At 33.9% G+C, this 22,175-nt stretch overlaps 4 protein-coding genes and 1 pseudogene across 5 annotated transcripts in view; 4 read left to right on the top strand and 1 right to left on the bottom strand.

Moving 5' to 3' along the window:
• Nucleotides 1–4,134: 4,134 nt before the first annotated feature.
• Nucleotides 4,135–6,692, bottom strand: LOC144565766 (uncharacterized). Its single transcript, XM_078315591.1, has one exon. It carries the CDS (start codon nt 6,629–6,631, stop codon nt 4,565–4,567), a length of 2,067 nt encoding a protein of 688 aa, XP_078171717.1. The 5' UTR covers nt 6,632–6,692; the 3' UTR covers nt 4,135–4,564.
• Nucleotides 6,693–10,364: 3,672 nt separating this feature from the next.
• LOC144565356 (putative glutathione S-transferase GSTU6) lies at nt 10,365–11,515 on the top strand (annotated as a pseudogene). Its single transcript, XR_013514880.1, has 2 exons — nt 10,365–10,840; nt 10,985–11,515. The product of XR_013514880.1 is annotated as a putative glutathione S-transferase GSTU6 (transcript).
• Nucleotides 11,516–11,820: 305 nt separating this feature from the next.
• Nucleotides 11,821–22,175, top strand: part of LOC144565255 (protein SULFUR DEFICIENCY-INDUCED 1-like) — an 89,837-nt gene continuing 79,482 nt past the window's right edge. The window contains exon 1 of the mRNA XM_078314964.1: nt 11,821–11,830. The gene's annotated coding sequence lies outside the window, so the exon portion shown is untranslated. The remainder of the gene's footprint in view (nt 11,831–22,175) is intronic.
• Nucleotides 13,672–14,755, top strand: LOC144565518 (uncharacterized). The gene is made up of 4 exons (XM_078315312.1): nt 13,672–13,826; nt 13,946–14,231; nt 14,334–14,433; nt 14,548–14,755. Exons 1-4 carry the CDS (start codon nt 13,749–13,751, stop codon nt 14,753–14,755), a joined length of 672 nt encoding a protein of 223 aa, XP_078171438.1. The 5' UTR covers nt 13,672–13,748.
• On the top strand, nt 14,793–16,146 carry LOC144565676 (protein RKD1-like). The gene is made up of 4 exons (XM_078315494.1): nt 14,793–14,901; nt 14,980–15,076; nt 15,336–15,519; nt 15,637–16,146. The coding sequence occupies exons 1-4, from the start codon at nt 14,796–14,798 to the stop codon at nt 15,826–15,828; spliced, it is 579 nt and encodes a 192-aa protein (XP_078171620.1). The 5' UTR covers nt 14,793–14,795; the 3' UTR covers nt 15,829–16,146.

Genomic DNA, 22,175 nt, shown 5'->3' with positions numbered 1-22,175 from the left:
CTAGTATACAAGAATCAATTGAAAATTTACAGTATTATGTGAAAATTTTACAGTATACAAGATTCAATTGAAAATTTACAGTATTATTTGAAAATTTTACACTATACAAGATTCAATTTTACAGTATATATTTTACAATATACAAGATTCAATTGAAAATTCTATTGTATATAAGATTCAATTTTACAGTATACAAGATTCAATTTAAAATTCTACTGTATACAATATTCAATTTTACAGTTCTGCTGAGTCAATTATACAGTATACAAGATTCAATTGTAAATTTTACTGTGTAGAAGATTCAATTTTACAGTATACAAGATTCAATTGAAAATTTTACTGTATATAAGATTCAATTTTACAGTATACAAGATTCAATTTTACAGTATACAAGATTCAATTTTACAGTATACAAGATTCAACCCAGTGCAGAAGCTAATAACTGCTAATAACTAACTCTAACTGCCAATAACTTCCTATAACTGTAATTTTCAAAAGTACAATTTGAAAGTACATTTATTTTGTCCTGTTGTGCAAGTTGCAATCTTTTTCTAACTATCATGGGACCACTTCAAATAGTTGCTGGATGTTTTGTGATTAACTGATATATTTTATGTGATATATTGTATAATTATACAGCATATAGAAGTAATTTTACAGTATTCGCGCAAGTCAAAGCTGTGGACAAATGGTGGACAAAAGGCTGTGAACAATTAGACGCTTCCTTTGGTTTATGACACAAAAGAAAATTCATGTGAAATATATAATCTATGGACTATATATTGCTCTTGTCTAAATGTGGTCAGGCGATGGGTCCCAGCATGTTGCCGAAATTGAACCAGACAGGAGACATACTTGCGGTGAACAAGGTTCCTAAGTGATGGGGCCAATTCAATACAGGAGATGTGGTACTCACCAGGAAACCCTACATTACACCTTGCCAAAAGGATTTTAGGGGTTGAGGCAGAAAAGGTAAAGGTCACCTATTTGGTAGGAGTCCGAATCTGGTTTTGGTATGACAAATTAATTTCTGGTCTAATACCTTGCCTTGCAGTGTTTAAAATTACCCTTTTCTGATCTGCATATCTGGTTTCGATATGTACTAATTACAACCAGGCTAGTGTTAATTTGTTACTGAGAACCTTCAACCTTATCACATATTTGAACTGACTGCAGGGAGTCAAAGCTAGGTATGAAATACGCTTTCAAATAATGGCTGTGATCATGTGTAGTGTCTTCTGACTTGCAAGTCGAAATCTTATTATTGGCTATTTTATCCATGATGGTTTTTCTAAACTGGTGTTTTTCTATAAGGTGCCACAAGGGCATGTTTGGCAGTATCTTCTTTTACAGGGTGAGTGTGTGTGTGTATATTTTAGAAAAACCTGTAGCTACTTTTTGATTGAAAAAAAAAAAAAAAAGTTCTACATCTTAAGATTACATTTCTCTACTCCAATTATCAAAGCAAGAAACCAAAAAATTAAAACGGTGAAAACCAAAAATAATCCCAGCCTTGCCTCTAAATATCTAATTTCATATCTCCGAGTACCGCCGCCTTTTCTTTTTGCAATACCCAACCAGCTAAGGGCCAAAGTGCAAAAATACCATTTCTTCATTTCTGACAGCTTCTCCCACCCCTTACCAGTATCCAGTGGGACTTACCAAATGCTGGTACGAGACCATCCTTGCACTCATCCTTCTTCGTTCGTTATACTGTACTGTTCTCCCAGCTGGAAATGCGCTTCGTTGAGTCTGTACTCTACTTCCAGGTGAGTATATATTTTTATGTGCTGCCGTTGCTCAACTTTGCTGTAGTTCACTCTAGATTACATATTTGTTGAAATTTCTAAGGTTATAATATCTTATAATACATGTGAAAGTGTTGATATATATACAGAGGTTGACTACTCTACTTACATAAGCATATGAGGGTATATGCTTATAAGTTATTTTTTTGTTTTCAAGATTTAAAAAGTTGATTTGAACCATTAGATATGATCTCTGTATTGAAATGTGCTTGGAGATCAAATTTTATATTTTTCTGAATTTTTTTACTATTTATTAAATCACTTTGAAAATCACTGATCCAACGGTGGTTTCTAATTTTATTGTTACTCTACTTACATAAGTATATGAGGGTATATGCTTATATATATAGGAGTTGGCTATGATGCTACGCGTAGCATAGAGGGCCTCCATGCAACAGCTCAATATTTGAGTTTTCAAAATCCTAACGGTCAATCCAAACCGTTCAACATGATCTCCATATGAATACTTGCAAACCAAATTTTACATTCTTTAGAATTTTTTTACTATTTTTTTAAATAGGTAGAAAATCACTTGATCTGAACGGTATAGAATTTTCATATCAAGTGATTTTCTACCTATCTAAAAAAATAGTAGAAAAATTCTAAAAAATGTAAAATTTGATTTGCAAGTACATATTCATATGGAGATCATGTTTAACGGTTCGGATCGACCGTTAGGATTTTGAAAACTCAAATATTGAACCGTTGCATGGAGGTCCTCTATGCTACACGTAGTATGTTAATATTTTCCTATATATATTATAGAGTGAGTCTATGGTACTATGCATATCACGGGTTGTTACCGTGCTACGGCTTTATATTCGAGTTTTCAAATTCTAACGGTTGATCCGAACCGTTCATCTTGTTCTCCATATTAATATGTGTTTGGAGACCAAATTTTGTATTTTTTGAAATTTGTTTACTATTTTTTTAGATATTTAGAAAATCACTTGATCTGAAAATTCTGGACCATCCAAAAACAGTGATTTTCAACAAATCTAAAAAAATAGTAAAACAATTTCAAAAAATGTAAAATTTGGTCTCCAAACACATATTAATATGGAGAACAAGATGAACGGTTCGGATCGACCGTTAGGATTTGAAAACTCGAATATAGAACCGTAGCACGGTGCCAAATCGTAATATGCATAGTACCATAGACTCACTCTATATTATATATATATCTTTTTTGCCTTTTTTGTAGCTCTGGCCGCCAGAGAAGATTGGCCCAATTGATTCAAAGGTGAATCCAAATGAACCACCAAATGAATTCTTATGTTCATTCCATGGCATTTCCTTAATGTTTCATTTTCTAGCAGTTTTTACTGCCAAATGAAACATGCTAATTCATTAGGCCTTGCTTGTTTCAGTAAAACAAATTTAGTTGTACCAGTGACTACTTGATATGGATAACATAGGTCTAATTACGATTTCCAACAATCAAGTTTTATATTTAAGATCATCCATCACATTAGATTTTGTATGAATTCATTAGGCATTGACATGCTTGATTAATCTAATCAACAAATATTACTGAAAATACAATAAAATATTTAAAGATCAGAATACAACATGCTAGGATTGGTATTAGTCTAAGAATTCCATAACTAAGACCAAATTAATTTAATTTAATATATTTCTATTATAATAATTTGTTTAGAACCGGTTTAAACTAAAAGTCGAAGACACGTCATACGCTGGGTTCATACTAAATCAATCATGAACTATCCACAATTCATTATGTCATAAACATCCAGAATTCATATAGTCACAAGTTTCTAGCTAGACCTCAAACAAGTCTTGTTTCAATTGAAAAGCAAGACCTCATTACCTGGATTAGACCATTATCATGTACGACAACTGGTCGGTTCGGTTGAAACCGAAGTAAATTAGATCAATAGTACTATAATCAACCATAGATAACCTTTAATTGGAAACTCTGTAAACCACCAATTCCTGACTGATACTTTTCATTAGAAAATAATATATAATGCATAACTGGCTTCAATTCAATCAAACTTAACTTCAATTTAACTAAAGTACTAAACTAATAAGCATATATACCACTTAACTTACATAAGGTGATTTCAATTTGGTGCTTTTCTTAGCCCAAATAGCAGGGATAGCAGGGACTTTAGAGTGTAATATGCTTTAGATCATAAGGTTCTTTGTAAAGTTAATGGATTGGATTATAAAAAATAGCATACGGGGTGTCAGATGTTGGTAGAAGATAGGTTTTCTTCAACATAAGAAAAGTTACTTCATTCAGGAATTTCATCAAATAGGTTGTAAGCAATGTAATCATTACAAAAATAAACTTGTCCAATGAATCAGAGAAATTTTGACTTATGTTTGAAATTTCAAAACCTTTTCCACAAATTGCAACTGGGTCCACTGTAGTACGTAGAGACAATTAAAATGTTTTGAGTAAGATATATAATTATAACAAGTTTGCAGCTATTACCAAACTACAAGCACCTAATACATAATTACTGAATCGATTAATTATACCTCAGCCTTATTCCTTGTCAAGTATTCTGTAACCAATGGAAAGACGAGAGCGTATCCTCTTACAAATTACCACCACCTCTTTAAAGCGCTCATCGATGGGTTTGCGGATGTCCCCCAAGCTCCATGACTCTTCTTCATTTATCACGCAGCACTTGTCAGCAGATGAGGATCCTCTTTTTCTATTATTGTATTCACCAAAAGCAAGTTGAAAGATAAAAGAGGTAACTCCTTTGTCTTCATACTTTTTAACTTTTCTGGTCCAACCCACCCATAAGCATGGTATGAGTCATGACATTGGGTTTGTACCCTTTACAAATCATTTCATGCAACAACTCCTTTGCCATCACAATTTCACCTTTCTTGAACAACGCATATATAAGAATGTTGTAAATCACAACATCGGGCTCGCAGCCTTCGGAAATCATTTCATGCATCAACTCCTTTGCCATTGTAACTTCACCTTCCTTACACAAACCATCTATAAGAATGGTATAAGTCACAACATCGGGCTCGCACCCTTTGGAAATCATTTCATGCATCAACTCCTTTGCCTTCGTAATTTCACCATTCTTGCACAACCCATTTATAAGAGTGCCATAAGCCATGGCATCGGGCTTGCACCCTTTAGAAATCATTTCATGAATCAACTCCTTTGCCTCCGTAACTTCACCGTTCTTGCACAACCCATTTATAAGAGTAGTATAAGTCACGACATCAGGCTCGTATCCTTTGGAAATCATTTCATGTATCAACTCCTTTGCCTTTGTAATTTCACCGTTCTTACACAACCCATCTATAAGAGTGGTATAAGTCACGACATTGGGCTTGTGCCCTTTGGAAATCATTTCATGCATTAACTCCTTTGCCATTGTAATTTCACCTTTCTTACACAACCCATCTATAAGAGTGGTATAAGTCACGACATCGGGCTCGCATCCTTTGGAAATCATTTCATGCATCAACTCCTTTGCTTCTGTAACTTCACCATTCTTGCACAACCCATCCATAAGAGTGGTATAAGTCATGACATCGGGCTCGTGCCCTTTGAAAATCATTTCATGCATCAACTCCTTTGCCTTTGTAATTTCACCTTTCTTGCACAAACAATCTACAAGATTGCTATAAATCACGACATTGGGTTCGTACCCTTTGGCAATCATGTCATGCATCAACTCCTGTGCCTTTGTAATTTCACCTTTCTTGCACATACCATCTATAAGAGTACTGTAAGTCACGACATTCGGCTCGTACCCTTTAAAAACCATTTCATGCATCAACTCCTCTGCCTTGGTAACTTCACCGTTCTTACACAACCCATCTATAAGAATGGTATAAGTCACGACATTGGGCTTGTGCCCTTTGGAAATCATTTCATTCATCAACTCCTTTCCCTTCGTAATTTCACCTTTCTTGCACAACCCATCTATGAGAGTGTTATAAGTCATGACATTGGGTTCGCACCCTTTAGAAATCATTTCATGCATCAACTCGTTTGCCTTCGGAATATCACCTTTCTTGCACAACCCCTTAATCAACGAGGTGTACGTATTAATATTAGGTATAACCCCGACATGACGCATCTGTCTATACAAACCAAATGCCTTAGCGAGTTGACCCGCCTTACAAAGCTCATCTATAACAATGCTGTAGGTGATAACACAAGGTTCACACTCAGCGCCATGTTTAATCATCCTAAAAAATAACTGAAGAGAAAAAACAATGCTGCCCTTGGAGCAAAGACCCTTGATAAGAATGTTATACGAGAACAAATTAGGTGTACATCCCAATTTAGGCATTTTGTAAAGAACAATGGCTGCAGCCTCACTAGTCCTATTCTCAGAACAAAGACCCTTGATTATTGGACTGAATATCACGGCCTTAACCGTGTGACCCTCTTTGAGAAGCCTTCCGAGAAAACAGAAAGCTGTGTCGAGACGATTCGTTTCGGCACAATACTTAATCATGAGACCATAGGTATGATCATCAGGACTGATTCCATCAGTTTGGGTTATAAGGTGGAAGAAGGAATAAATGGCCGGGTCAGACTTTCGAACCAAGGCAGCTAGGAGCGCATTGAAGGGATGGATTGAGGTTGGAGGATTCTTGCAAGACAACAGAGAGTGATAATGTTCAAGGATCTCGTCGTAATTCGAATTAGTCGCAGAGGGTGGTGGTACTGATTTTGGTTTGTTGTTGATTCGGAAGGGTTGAAATTTGGAATTGGGGATGGCATAGCCGAAAAGACAGAGGTCACGGCGAGAAATTGAAGGTGAAAGGGAACAGAAAGGGGTGAGGGACACCACGGGCATCATCTTCTTCCTTCTTTTCGCTCTCTCTCTCTCTCTCTCTCTCTCTCTTCTTTAGAAAAAGAGTAGACAGCGCGCAGAGAAGATAAAAAGATTTAGATAAGGAAGCGATGCGAAGATTGAAATGAAAGGATCAAAAGAAACTTGAATTAATCTCTCCATTCTGGGCCGACTTTTCTGGCCCAAAATTGGTAAATTAATTGCTCTCTCTTTGGGCAACTTAAAATTAGTAATATTGGTAACGGTGTAACGGAGGAACGAGACATCAATCTCAAAATGACAATTTAGATCAGGTTTGGCTGAATCTAACCTTTAAAGTTAGAGGTAATCTTGACGGTGTTGCTTTGACTTTATGCGGTGCATAAATAATAGAGTTGAAATGAACAAATATATGACAACACTGTCAAATTTTTTTATCTAAAGTTACACTATAACATATATATCAGATGTGTTAAATTTCATATTGACCCAATTTAATTATTTTTTTTCAACGCCGATCATATACGCAAAGCTCGTGAGAGAAGTTTTCTCACGAGTGTTCACCTTACATTTATTTTTTAATATTACTATTTCGAGTTTTTTTTTAAAATATGTTGTTTGAATCTTTAAATAATTAGTTTTAATTTAAAAATAGTATTTGATATATATAATGGTGAAATTGTGATAACCTTGATGTGTATTTGTAAAAATATTAAACAAATTATTTTTAACAAAATATTATTTCTATAGACATTTAGTTAGCTTTTTTTTTATCATTTTCTAGTTCGGGTAAATATAAATAATTCTCAAGACAAGTGATATGATTGTATGGAAGTCACATGATGACCATCATAGCATTTTTATACAATCATCAGACACACCTTGTTAATATATAAATGTTAAAACTGAATAAAAAATGTTTAAAAAAATGTAATTAAGTGTTTATAAAATAATATTTTTGTCTTTACTCAAAAAATAATAATAATTTGTCGCAAGTGACTACATTTAATGTTAAATTTTATGTTAAAAGTAATTATCTTAATGTTGAAAATAATTAGTTAAGTGTTTACAGTTATAACATATTTGTTAAAAGAAATTATTTACTGAACACAATAACACAACACACTTCCTTGTACCGTACGCAATGCATGTTCATCATGACTTGAGCTCCAATTAATTCATTTAATTAATTGTTACTGTTAGAGCTCAATACCAACTAGTAAAATATGTCAATGAGTTTGTTGTTCTTTTTTATGTAATTGTTTTTGTAATATTAATCCAGATATTAACACAGAAGCAGTAATGTATTTATGATTCATTCATGTAGTGCTGCAGCAAATGAGCTTCATTTTAACCAATGTTGATGCAATTTCCTTAGAATGACAGTGTTAATTATATATTTTTTTGTTAATAACCCGTAGGTATTTCATTAATCAGGACACAAACTGGTTACATCCATCTGTTCGTACCAGTACATAAGTATACATAAAGCAACCGTACTAGTACTTAAAATATTACAAACATAACCCCTTCTATAAAGCTAGACAAGAAAGAACAGAAAAACAAAACCGTGCTCTGATTACAAAAAGATGAGCCTCCGGGTTGTCATGCTCAAATTGGTAGATAACGAGCATGCATGGTTTTATGTACTCGTGCTTAGATTGATAGGTAGCGAGCCAGCATAGTTTCTTGTCATTAGCACAAATAGTATTGTTGTTGGATCATAGCGAGCCAGGGGGATTTAGAGGAGCCTTGGTGCTCAGATTAGATTTGTGTCTGATTATTCAGTTTTAACACACAACAAGATAGGGAGAGGAAGAAGGAAAAAGAAGAAGAGAGGGAGGAGGAAAAGGGACAACATCAACACATCATCTTCATCATCACCATCAACCATAACACGTACATTATATATATATATATAGAGTTAGGTTGGGGTGCTATGGATAGCATAGTGGCCTCTATGCTACGGCTTAATATTCGAGTTTTTAAAATCCAAACGGTCGATCCGAACCGTTCATCTTATTCTCCATATTAATATCTGCTTGGAGACCAAATTTTATAATTTTCTGAATTTTTTTACTATTTATTAAGCCACTTTGAAAATCGCTAATCCAACGGTTTTACTGTTTTGTGCAGCCACCGTTGGATCAACAATTTTGTAAAATACTTAATAAATAGTAAAAAAATTCAGAAAAATGTAAAATTTGGTCTCCAAGCAGATATTAATATGGAGAATAAGATGAACGGTTCGGATCGACCATTTGGATTTTGAAAACTCGAATATTGAGCCGTAGCATAGAGGCCACTATGCTATCCATAGCACCCCAGCCTAACTCTATATATATATATAGAGGAATATGCTAGCATGCTATGCATAGCATAGAGCCCCTCCATGCAACGGCTCGGATTTCGAGTTTTCAAAATCCTAACGGTCGATCCGAACCGTTCATCTTGTTCTCCATATTAATATGTGTTTGGAGACCAAATTTTACATTTTTTGGAATTTTTTTACTATTTCTTTAGATTTATTGAAAATTGCTGTTTTTTTATGGTCCAGATTTGCTGAAAACAGGGATTTTCAATAAATCTAAAGAAATAGTAAAAAAATTCCAAAAAATGTAAAATTTGGTCTCCAAACACATATTAATATGGAGAACAATATGAACGGTTCGGATCGACCGTTAGGATTTTGAAAACTCAAAATCCGAGTCATTACATGGAGGGGCTCTATGCTATGCATAGCATGCTAGCATATTCCTATATATATATATATATATATATATATATATATATATATATATATATATATATATATATATACATATAGTAGACTATGGGAGAGGTGGAGCGAATTCACAACACCTTCATTCAAACCCGGAGAATCGAGATGGAGCGAAGAGCGGTGGACGAATCTGAACTGTTGGAACCCGTCTCCCTTACGAGTGATGCGTCTACATGCAAAAAAAAATTAATTTTGAAATTAATTATGCATAGAATTAAGTGATAAAAAAACGTCATAATATGAATGCATTAAAATTAATTTATTAACCTTCGTATACGTACACTTGTGAAACATGAAACCGTATTCATATCTGTATTCGCAAAGTATTTGTATCTGTATATTCAAATTTGCAAAAAATTTAAATCGGATCATTCAATCCATTTGCACCCCTATGTCAAGCTAATCCAATTCCTCTCAGGTAAATGAGGGAGCAGGATACTCCAGACAAATCAAAATTAATTTGGTACCTTCTTAGAATATGGGAGTCAGGGTAGACTTAAGAAGAGAGAATGGGACAATTGATCCTTTATTGTTGTTTTTTTTTTGTATTTATGTATGAGTTTATATGTAATTTAAAATAAAATTTTATGATATTGTAAAATTGACTATCATTATCGTAGAAAAATATTAAATGATTGATCCCATAGTTCAAAAGTCCTGACAGGGATATATCATATATGGTCTGTTTTGAGATTCGCATCAGATGAAATGTACGGACGACTTATTCCGCACTGGATCACATCCAATACAAGCTCTTGATGGTCATTGAAGCAGAGCACCTCCTTTATTACTTCTCAGTGGCAGCGGACTAGTCAAATTAATTCCACAGCTCATTACCTCAAGACGACAGTACTTGCGCTCCAAGCAGCACCATCCTTCCAACTTGTTGGCCTACGTACGGTCAATATGAAAAGAAAAAAGAAAAAAAAAAAAAAAACCCGACTCTGTCATAGATGCAATCAAGATGTCTTCATTGCTGATGGCATATATAGCATATTAAATTCAAACACTTAGCATTATCTTTTTGTTGGCAGTCAACAGTAAACAATTCTTCCTTATTTAAAGCCTCGTACAACACGGAGAGATCATATCAATTTCCCAAAAACATCAATCCTCAAACATAGTGAAAATGGCAAAAGGTGATCTCAAGCTGTTGGGGACAAGCGCTAGCCCATATGTAATCAGGGTAAGAATGGTGCTAGCTAGAACAAAAGGGGCTGAGTTATGAGTACCTTGAGCAGGATCTTTTAAACAAGAGCGAACTTCTTCTCAAATATAATCCGATCCAAAAGAAAGTGCCAGTACTTATCCACGGTGATCGAAGTATCGGTGAGTCATTGGTAATTTTACAGTACATTTATGAGAACTGGTTTGGTACTGGGCCTCTCGTGCTTCCTGCTGATCCTTTCGAACGTGCCGTTGCTTGCTTTTGGGCAGCGTACGTTGATGATAAGGTACTTAAATTACTAATTAATTAATCAACTTCATGATCAAATCAAAATATATATGAAATTAAGTTCAACAATAACAAAAGTTATGAGATTAATGATCGAATTACAAAAGTAACGAATTAATGTTTCATTTTTTTATCCATGTAGTTGTTACCTTCATTTATTGGTATTGTGAAAACTGCTTCAGAGGAGACAAAGGCAGAAAAAAATTAGTGATACACTTGTTGCACTAGAGCAATTGGAATGATCTTTCAAGAAATGTTCTGCTGGGAAGAGCTTCTTTGGTGGAGATACCATTGATTTCCTTGATGTTATGTTAGGTTCCGAATTGGCCTGGTTCAAGACAGTAGAGAAGATATCTGAGGTCAAGTTGCTCGATGCAACAAAGGTGCCATTACTGGTAGAGTGGGAAAAACGGTTCCTGCTGGCTGTTGATTTCGTGAAGAGCACTTTGCCGAGTGTAGAGAGGGTAGAAGAGTTCGCGAGAGTGCTTCGAGCCACAAGATGGAATGTTGCTTCAGCCAATTGATTGACTTTTTGTTATAGAAATAAATGATTGTTTAGTAATAATTGGGGTGCATGTGTACGCGTGTTATTGTAGTGAGTGAAGTACGTAATGTCTGCATACTTGTAGTGTTGAGAAAAAAAAATTAATATTGTACTATCTTTTAGTGATATGAACATTCATTACACAATAAATTTACTAGTAAGGTTTCAGTTTGCATATCAGGACTCCTATAATAGCACCTTGGTATAAAAGGGACTGAATGGTGTATCTGTCCAGAGACGATCCCAGCCTTTCATTTATCAGATCCAACCATTCTAAATCATTGTGTTGAATATAAGATATTATATATGTATTCTATATATCAATTTGTGTACAAGTTTGAAATTAATTAAAACCCAACGTGCTACATACAAAACCACACGGTTTGAGCGAATCCTCCTCCCTTACCCATTTGGTGCGATCTTCTTCCGAATTACTTTTTCTCTCTTCAAGGTAGCCTCCGCCTCCTCTTTTCTCTCTTCTCCGCTGAATCCGAATACTCTTTTCTCTCTTCTCCGCTGGCGAATACAAATCCAGATGCCTCTCTTTTCTCTCTTCTCCCCTGAAACCGAATCCTCTTTTCTCTCTTCTCCTCTTTTCCCTCCGCACCCGATGCCTAAACTTCCACCTCAGCTCCTGATGCCTAAACTTCCACCGTCATACCGCCCCCTCCTGTTTTTAAATCTTCTTCGCTGGCGCTGTTTTCCCTCCGCACCCGATGTCTAAAGTTCCGCCTCAGCACTCGATGCCTAGACTTTCGCCGTCAAAGGTAAACCCTAGCTAGCCGCCCCCTCCTGTTTTTCAATTCTTACATTTCTGTAAAGAATTCTTACATTTTTTTGGACAATTGTTTCTTCTTTACAGAATTCTTCGACATTTGAAAAATAATCCAGATAAACATTTCTGTAAATATTTTAAATTCTGGTTCTACCCTTGATTCTAATAGGTGAATTGTTTCTTCTTCGACATCGCATACCTTTGAAACATAATTGACTTCAGCAGCAGCACTTGGCGTTCCTTCAGGTACTCTTCTCAAATTAACTTAGTTGATATGAATTCCATATACAATTGGGTCTAAAGATGCTCTGATGCCTCTTCTGATGCATCAATTAATTCTTGTCTAGGTTATTGGAATTTTTTAGATTTTTTTTATAAATTGATGCAAATTTTGGGTTGGGTTCAAGTTGCATTGATTTATATTTTAGTCATTGCCTACATTGTACAGATTTGCATCAGCCATTTAAAGCTCAACATTGAGTTCATTTCATCAAATTTAAATTTCTTCTTTTTTAATTGGGTACAAGGGTAGAAATAAACATGCTTCCAATTACAAATTTATGTTTTTTTTACACCTGTTTTCTTTATCATGATTCCTGATTTTTATACAAATTTCTATTTTTTTGGACATCTCTGCAAGCACACATACAAATTTTATTGTTTGTTTATTCTGGTTCTACATAAAACAAACTAAAATCTGTTTGGTATTATCATTGAAAATTACAAGGTTCTATATTAAAAATTGTAAATATGTCAAATAGCAAGGTTCTATATTTAAAAAAAGTGTTCCCTATCTTGACTGACAAAGTACTTAAAAATAAATTGAACTAATGTATAAACAGGGACTTAGAACCTCTAAAACCAGAACTAATGTATAAACAGGGGTTTGGTTCCCTCTCTTTGGTTTCTCATGCATAAACAGGGGCTTAGAACCTCTAAAACCAAAACTAATGTAGTTAGTAATGTGACCGCAAAACCTGGTGTGCTGACATCTAAACAGACTCCTTGGCATATCCCCGTGCATGTACCAATAGAAAACATAAGCATAGAATGAATTGACTCCAGCTGGTACAAAAAAAACACTAAAAAAAATAAAAGTAGTCGGTCAAATAATTAGATCATATTGTCAGGTAGAGGACATCACCCCAAGTATCTGCATACTAAATTTTCCCTTTTTAGGATCTTTAAAGTATTGTCAAAGTATTTTTCAAGTTTACGTTTTTAATTCCAACACAAATCCCCAAACTGCCCCTTTACTTAACTGCATACTAAAATGAGCTCCTGAGCTCCAAAACTTATGAAATTTCATGAGGATTTAGAGCATGATTCAACAAGCATTTCCATATAAAGAACAAAACTTTATGGTTTAGCAGATTGCCTATAAATAATTCTTGAAAACTGACTGTCAGACGATATAAAATCTGTTTGGTATTATCATTGGAAATTACTTCTATTTTTTATCTTGCGGAGTGCTTATGGTTACTGTTGGTAACAGAGCTTGCATTATCAATCTCAGCTCAAGGAATGGGTATTTTTACAGTCCAAAAATTTGTTCATCTTGAATGTCTAAATTTCTTTTGATGGGATATGAATGTCGTGCGAGTCCATTTCATGGTGAAGACTTACCGTAGTAACACCCTTTACTTGGTCCTTCTAGATAGCGACGTAAGAATTGCATTATTATTTTAACTTGTCCTATTTAGTTAGATTAGTTAGAAGTATTACAAAGATAATTTTATTATGTCGATATCAATGTTGCATCTTCTAACACTCTGTTCTTTTAGAGAGCGAAAATGTTAGCCCGAGTTCTAGATGAGATGAAATCACATGTAGAAAGCATAGTTCAAGTCGGACATTTGTATTGTCTGAAGAATTTCATGGTTGAATCGACAAATCAAAAATATATCACTTTTGATAACTATAAAATACTAGACACGGCTTTACAAATTGTTTTCCATAAAGAGACCTCTATCGTCCCTCTTCCTCTAAACATGTGTATTTTTCCCACTTACCCCATGGTGCCATCCATTGAACAAATTAATGGGATCCAGTGTGGCAATTATCTCACAGGTAATTCATGTTTATACACTAAGTTTTTCAAAGTTGTTCATGTTACCAATAAATAGAACTTAATTGTAATGAACACCTTTCAATTTTCAATTCCTTCAATAGATGTAGTTGGTCGAGTATGTTATGGGCATAAAGTGCAGTACCTTAATCAGGATGGAGGACATCGTGTACCCACCCTTGAGATTTATCTTCTTGACTGGACGTGAGTAATAAATGTAGTGTAACTTATAAAATTTGTATGATATATATCCCCTTCATTTCCCCACTGACTTTTCAGTTGTATTAATTACCATTGTTCAGCTTCTATAATTTTCAGATGCAATGTCATTCCAATGGTTCTGATAGGCTTACCTTTGACCAACCATGTGAGGATTGTTCGTGTTATTCAGGATAAGTCTATCATTTTCGTCACTAGGTTGAAAGTAATCGTTCATAAACCACGTACAATATTCATATCATCCCTTATGATATTCATATGCCATAATTTACAGTTTTTTTATAGATGTGTTGTGTACAAATTGTGAATTTGAGAAAACCTCCTTATTGATTGGCTGTAGCGGTTTCATGGCACCGTTTAGTAGAATCAATAACCGCGTGCAAGCCATAAATCCTGCCGACGGAGGTGTGTTTGGGTTGGAACTGTTACAAGCAGTTGGACAATTTATGAATGGTACGGGTAGTAATACGTTTTAATAAAGTGCACCATACCTTATTGTATGTAACAATTATATGTGTCAATCATTGTTAGGTGATGTTGAAAATGGAGCATTTGCGGCTGTTCCAAATGTGCAGGGTCTACCACCTCCTGTCAATGTTCAAGATCGTATGAATGATCGTGTGGACGAGTAAGGAGGAAATATTTTTTCCCTTTTTTTCTTTTGTTGTTTACACACTTTCCTCCATTTCTTTTGTTGCATACCAATTAGAGAATTTTGTTTGCCCCTTTTTTTCTATAAAGTGTTGTTAAAGACTAACCAGTCTTTACTCGGGAACTAAAATTATTAACAAATTTTGTGTTGCTTCACAAATTGTTTTCATGAACTGAACATGAGATTTAGTTTTATTACATCACTTGTAATATTATAAATTTTTCATAACTTGTAGTGGCACAGTCAATGGATTAACCTTTGAAATGGTAGCTCTATTTTTCAAACTACCAGTGGGACTAGCAGCTAGAGAGCTTGGCATTAGCCGGTCAAGTTTAATGATTTGGTCCAGGATCAATCGTATTCCGCGATGGCCCTATCGGATGATCAAGAGTTTGGAGAAACTCATAACTACTGTGAAGGTAGTGTATATTGACAACTAATTTGAATTCGTACCGAGTTTTTTTTGTTGTATTGTACTGCTTTTATTTGTATATACTTGAATAGTTCATTTAGTAACAAGTCTTTCCTTTTTGTAGTTGTATGGAGTCGGTTTTAAATGCCAAGTGAAAGGTCTTGATTTTATCGTGGAACAATTGGAACGGAGGAAGCGATCATTTGAAAAAGATCCTACTGTCGAAATAGAAACCTCCATATTACACTTTAGGACCATTATACTTAAGAGAGTTGCGTGTATGAGATGGAGAGCGGCTAGAAACCACAACGGCTGAATCGTTTGCTTCAGTTTAGTGGTTCAGGGTGTTTTAGACTGATGTGGTTTAATTAGTGGTTTAGTGTTTTATGGTTAGTGCTTTAGTGTGTTTTGGTTAGTGGTTTAGTGTGTTTTGGTTAGTGGTTTAGTGTGTTTTGGTTTAGTGTTTTATGGTTAGTGCTTTAGTGTGTTTTGGATAGTGGTTTAGTGTTTTGGTGTGTTTTGGTTACTGTGGGTGATGTTTTTGTTGAGTCCCCACTATGTTGTTATAGTAGGTTGTCTACAATTATGGTTGGCTTGTTTTGTGAAGGTCATGGCAAGTGCTTGAAGTGGAGGGTTCGGTCTTTTGTGGGGTTATTATATGATGTACTATGTGTGGGGTTTTGACGGTTCAAACCCATTGATTAAGTATGTTGGGGTTTTGAAGGTTCAAACCCATTTATTTGCTTAAGGTGCGGAAAGAGTAAAACAGAAATTTTTACATCTAACTTAAGCTACGGATTAAATGAATCAAGAAGATCCGTTTAATCCTATTTACAGATCTACTCCATAATTGATTTTCTAAAGCTTTAAATCTATTTACCAATTAAATAGATTAATATAACAATTTATACCTTGTTTCCAAATCACAGTTGGAATGCAAACCGAGCGAGAAAAGCTACACCAGGGAAGAAATCGACTCGGAGTATCACACGTGTGATACATCTATTGGTTATCCACCATGACTAACCAGAGAGCGGTTTATTTCTTTTGTCAGAAATACTATAAACCTCGGTATATAGCAAAAACACTATTCACCAAAAATTTTCGTTTAATCAGATTCACTAAATAAACCAAATCTGAAATACCACGAAAATTTGGTAAAACACTATTCACTGATCCGAAAAACCGTAAACCGAGAAAGAGAGAATTCCAATTAACGAAGTAATCAGATTAACACGTGAATTAGTGAATTTTCTCTTTCACCTATGCCCCTCTATTTATAGGCATTCGAGGAGGTTCGCAAAAAGACCGAAATGCCCCTGAAGTTGCCAAAATTACCATAATGCCCTTTTGTGGCAGTTTTGGAGAGGCATTCAAATTTGATTTTGCAACTTCATATTGGTTAGATTAGTTTAATGGATTCTAAACCCATTAACCCAAACCCATTATGAATAGTAAATATCCAAATCAAATATGTATAATTGTCATGTACAATTATATTCGTCTGCGGTTTTCGTTTGGTAATTTTTATACAACATGTCAAACACGTTTATAAACTAACCAGTGTTTCTGTTTGTCATTCTAAATGACGTATAATTAATTATAATTAATTATATCAAGTATAACTAATTATAACCATTAGTTTTTGCTTTGTCATTTTTACATGACAAGTATAATTTAATTATAACACGTATAATTAATTATAACCATCTTAATATTAATTACAATCAATTTATAATTAATCAGTAAGATTCTCCGAATAGCTCCTATATGGTGTGACCCAATAGGATCTGTGTTATGTTGGTAAATAGAGTTAAAACTGTTTTAACTTCTATAATCATGAGCGGCATCTGGCAGTATACATCATGACCATCCAATTACACAGATGATGATGTACTATACAATATCACGGTCCAGTAAACAATTTACTTGTGTCTGTTCTTTTGTCTCATAGCTATCAGATCAGTTTCAAGGTAGATGTGTGTCATCCTTGCTAACTGAATCTTTTCTTGATCTTGAGCAGATTATCAAATATAATTACTCTTGTAATTATACCGCATGCAGATAATCTAACTCTACCAAGGGGCCCAATGATATTATAGCTCGTATAGAGATACGAGGGAGAAATAGTATTCTTGGTAAACTATCACTTCCTCAGCTAAGCTATACATATGGAAATGTTACCGTTATGACTGTTTTTTACGGACAGCGTTAGATAACACTCACACATACATATTACTTAGTAGGAACGATAAATACCACATACTGTAGAACCTGACACTGAATGAAAACATTAATGACACGAACACAATTCCATTCAATGTTTCATTCGAGGTCTGTCAAATACCATGTTCCTAGAACATGTATCTATGTGATTAAAATGACATCTCGTGTCAATGGTTTGTAAAACTTAACCATCTTTTAATCCACATACTAACCTAGTAACGGTTAATTAGTGTTCCTGCTAATTACCTCGGTTAGTGACTTCTTAAGAATATATATATCATTTTTATTATGTAGTTTCACAATTCCAGTCATGAACTCGAAATGATCCATAATTCAATAATATTCAAGGCAACAAAATGATATATAATTAAACATTCAATTCATGAACAAAGCTTTATGATAAATTATCGTATTATTGACTTCTAGATTATTACAAACTAACACTATGTAACCTCCTCAGTTTATCAAAGAAATGTTGTTGTTATTACATCTTCCTTATCACCTATCACTCTTTGAGTGTACAATTTTATCAATTTTTAAAATTATTAAGTTTTAAATGGAGTCTGCACAATTTTGATTTCTTTTGGAGCACTCAATATATATTACCATATTATTGCATAATATTGTCACTTCCCGGCTTTTCATTATTTTTTAAAAGTGGTGCTCGAAACTCATTATTTTTCCTTTATTTTTTTGCAAAAAAGATGTGAATAAAAAATTGAGAACCAACGATCAGTGGTATTTTCTTACAGTATTATTTTTAAACTAGTATCATACCCGTGCGTTGTAACGGGAATATATTATAAGATGGAATAGAGTATGGGAAGACTTTTTTGTTGACATTAATTTGTTTAACTAATACGGACGTCTTTTGTGTAAATGTAGCCTATTTTTTGTTTTATTATTTTTTCTAATTTGAGCATGGTATCAAAATTGGAAATATATTTTAGATTTTTCATAACAATATTGTTGAGATAAATTTTTGAAATATTCGGAGATTTATAAATTAGTTAAAATAAATCAAATTGAAATAGAGTTATCCGGATCGTGCAAAATATTGTCCTTAAGCGTATTCCGTCTCATTGTACAAGATGAAACTGCAACCAAGATAATCCGGGATTGTTGCTTCTTAAGCACGCCATAGAAGCATCTGACGATAACTCCGCAATATCCAACATAGATCAAAATTTGATAAATTGAGATAAATGTAAAATGGTTGAATGGGAGAATAAAATAATTATATATTTTCTCTTCTCTTTTGGGATGGAAAGATGGAACCAAATCAATTTTTATTTTTGCTATTTTTTCTATCCCGGGAATGAAAGAGAGATGAATTTGTATAGTAAAGGAAAAAAACGCATCCAAAATTTTTTGTAATTAAAAGGTCATTAATATCTTAATGAATCAAAGATTAAAAAGATTTGAACAGAGAAAATCAGAACATAATCGTATATACAATCAAGAAGTTTGTCCAATTAGCAAATATTTAACAACTATTCATTTTTCGGTTTAGTCCCTCAAATTAACAAATATTACAAATGCTAGTAAATTTTGAGTTTTTCAAATAAACTTCCAACAAATATGTATAGAAACTAGTGTTATAAAAACCGGACCGGACCGGGCGGTCAAACCGAAAAAAACCGGACCCAGAAGATTTTTGGTTTGATCCATTGAAAAGACCAGTTAAAACTGAGTTATCGTCCGGTTCTTAACAAAAAATCAGTGAACCGTCTAGTAAAATAAACCGGTTCCCAAACATATTTTATTCACTCTCAGAGTTTCCTTCCTTTCTCCCCTCCCCCGATCTCTCATTTCATTAAAGTTCTTTCTCCTTCCTTCACCCATAAAAATAGGATCAACCAAATCACCTAATTAGCGGAGAGAATTAGAGAAATATCATATCACTTGCCCTTTTCTTCACTCCTTTAGTCCTTTGTCCTTTGATCTCTGCTTAGTGCTTACACCAACCCAACACCTGAAGGTTTAATCTTCAAATGGCATGAAGAAAAGTTGTTTAATTTCAAATTTCGTCGGTACAAGTTGTAACTAATCTCATTCTCATCTAATCAGTGAATTTGAATTTGAATGTAATACTTGAATTTAAGTTTGTTTTGATTTGCTCCTACTGTAAAGTTGAATGCTATTAAAGTATTTGCTGAAAAGCTTAAATGATAGAATATTAATCAATAAATTTAGCTTAACACATATTATGAAAATATGAGTATTAATGCGCACAATATTCATATATCTGGTGAATATATAAGATATAAAAAATCAGCGGTTGAACCGGTTGACTCACCGGTCTGACCAGTAAACCGTTGACCCGAAACTTTATCGGGTCGACGTCCGGTCCTGTTCTGATAACATTGATAGAAACAAAGAAAGAAAAGGAAATAAAGACAAAATTGATTTTCATTGTGATCCGTATAGAAACGAAAAAGAAATAAGGAAACAGAAAAAAAAAACGAAAAGTGGAGTCTGCTCAATTGAAGATGGAGAAATAAGGAAACGGAGAAATATATTGCTAAATTTTGGAGTCTGCTCAATTATAATTGTAACATATCGTGTGGCAGTACGTGTGTTGAGTATGATTTTAACTAAATTTAGACTTCTACACATAAAACATATGCATTTAATCAAAATAAGACAGATTATGTGATTGGAGGGATGAGATTCAATCCAAAATTTCATCTTCCAATCGTAGTCGTTGGCGAATCGGACACCCAACGTGCTTAATAATGGAATGAAGATATATTTTAGTAGATATATTTTTCAATAAATACCTCTTTCATGTGGATTCTCTTTCTCATAACAATTGTCCGTGTTACTAATTCAAGAGAAGTTACTAATGTGTTTTATATTTAATTTCCTATTGTAATAGAAAATTAACATAATATTGTCACTTCCCACCGCAACGCGTGGGCACTTGACTAGTACAGATAAAAGTACGAATCAAATTTTATATCATAAACTCATTGTGTTGTCCAATAAAAATGGGCTTTCTTTGTCAATTGGTCTTTAGTTTGCCACATCTACGATATCGTCGACAAAAAACACTTGCCCTCACAGATACCATCCTATTCTCGTCCTGTTTTAGCTACGGCAAACTCGTTGAGTACCTATATTTAGGGCTGACAACGAGCCGACTCAATCCGAATTAGACCAAGCTCATGGCTTGCTCGTTTTAGCATGAGTGAGTCATGAGCGATCCAACATTCAGATCCGAGCTGAAAAAGTGGCTTGTGGCTCGCTTGTTTTGACAATGAGCAAACAGAGCCAGCTCGCAAAAGCTCGTGGGCCAAAAGCCAATGTATTATAAAATCAACTGCCATAAATTAAGTTTGTAACTAAATTCATACGTACTAAAATACTAAATCTCCCAATTCATACAAACATAGTTCACAAAATAAATTCATGCATACTAAATTCACACAAATTAATATCAATTCACAAATTCATATTTGGACCGAGCTGGCTCGCCAGCTTGCGAACGAGTTGTTAGCAATTAAAGCAAACTTGTTAATTTTGAATTGAGCTAGTGATGAACTGGCTCATTAACAGCTCGGACCACTAACAAACGAGTTGTTAGCAAGCGAGTCACGATCGATCCACGAGCTACGAGCTTTTTTGCCACCCCTACCTATATTACACTATTTTTCATCATATAGGAATTAAAGCATACTTCAAACATACCCCTGCAAAATTCAATACACCAAAAATGACCTGAAAATGACAACTAAAATGGACCATATGCGAAACAAAGAAAAATATAAAATACATGTTGCACCCCTTCCCTATTCATGAGATGAAAAACAAACTTCCAATTTCTGATTTTAAGTTCCACAATGTGATAATTATGTAATATATTTTATTAAGCTTGTTAATGAATATGAGAGTATCTTATGATAATTCGATTTGTATGTGAATAATATACTTGTACTTCGGTCTCAAAATTAAAGATTTATAAATGAATTTTAATGCATTTATTTTTAGACATTTTTTGTCAACTTGACTTTATACAAAATTAGTTAGAAAATTAAAAAAAATTCACATGCAGACACATCACTCTAGTTATACACTAGATAGATTATTTAATTTGTACTTTTACAATGTACGTATTTTGTTCCTTTAGACATATTTTGATTTGCCAAGAGCAAAAATTGATATGTACATCTTAATCGAAGTATTTAATTAGTTAAGGCTTGAAATGTACATCTTCTTAGAAGTATTTATTTATGTCAAGAGTACTGAAGCGATGTATGTATATTACGGATCTGACTTGTGCCATAAATCAATATCTCAATATTTAAAGTTTAAACAATTAGTCTGAATCATTAAATATAATTTTCATATAAAAATGTATTGGAAGATCAAAAAAAAAAAATTATTATAAATTGTTTACTGTTGTTTAGATAAATAAATAATCACTTGGCTTAT

Source organism: Carex rostrata, chromosome 14 (assembly GCF_964058835.1).
Source record: "Carex rostrata chromosome 14, lpCarRost1.2, whole genome shotgun sequence".
Classification (NCBI taxonomy): Eukaryota; Viridiplantae; Streptophyta; class Magnoliopsida; order Poales; family Cyperaceae; genus Carex; species Carex rostrata.
The sequence above is the reverse complement of the archived record's forward strand: the minus strand, read 5'-3'. Positions and strand labels throughout refer to the sequence as shown.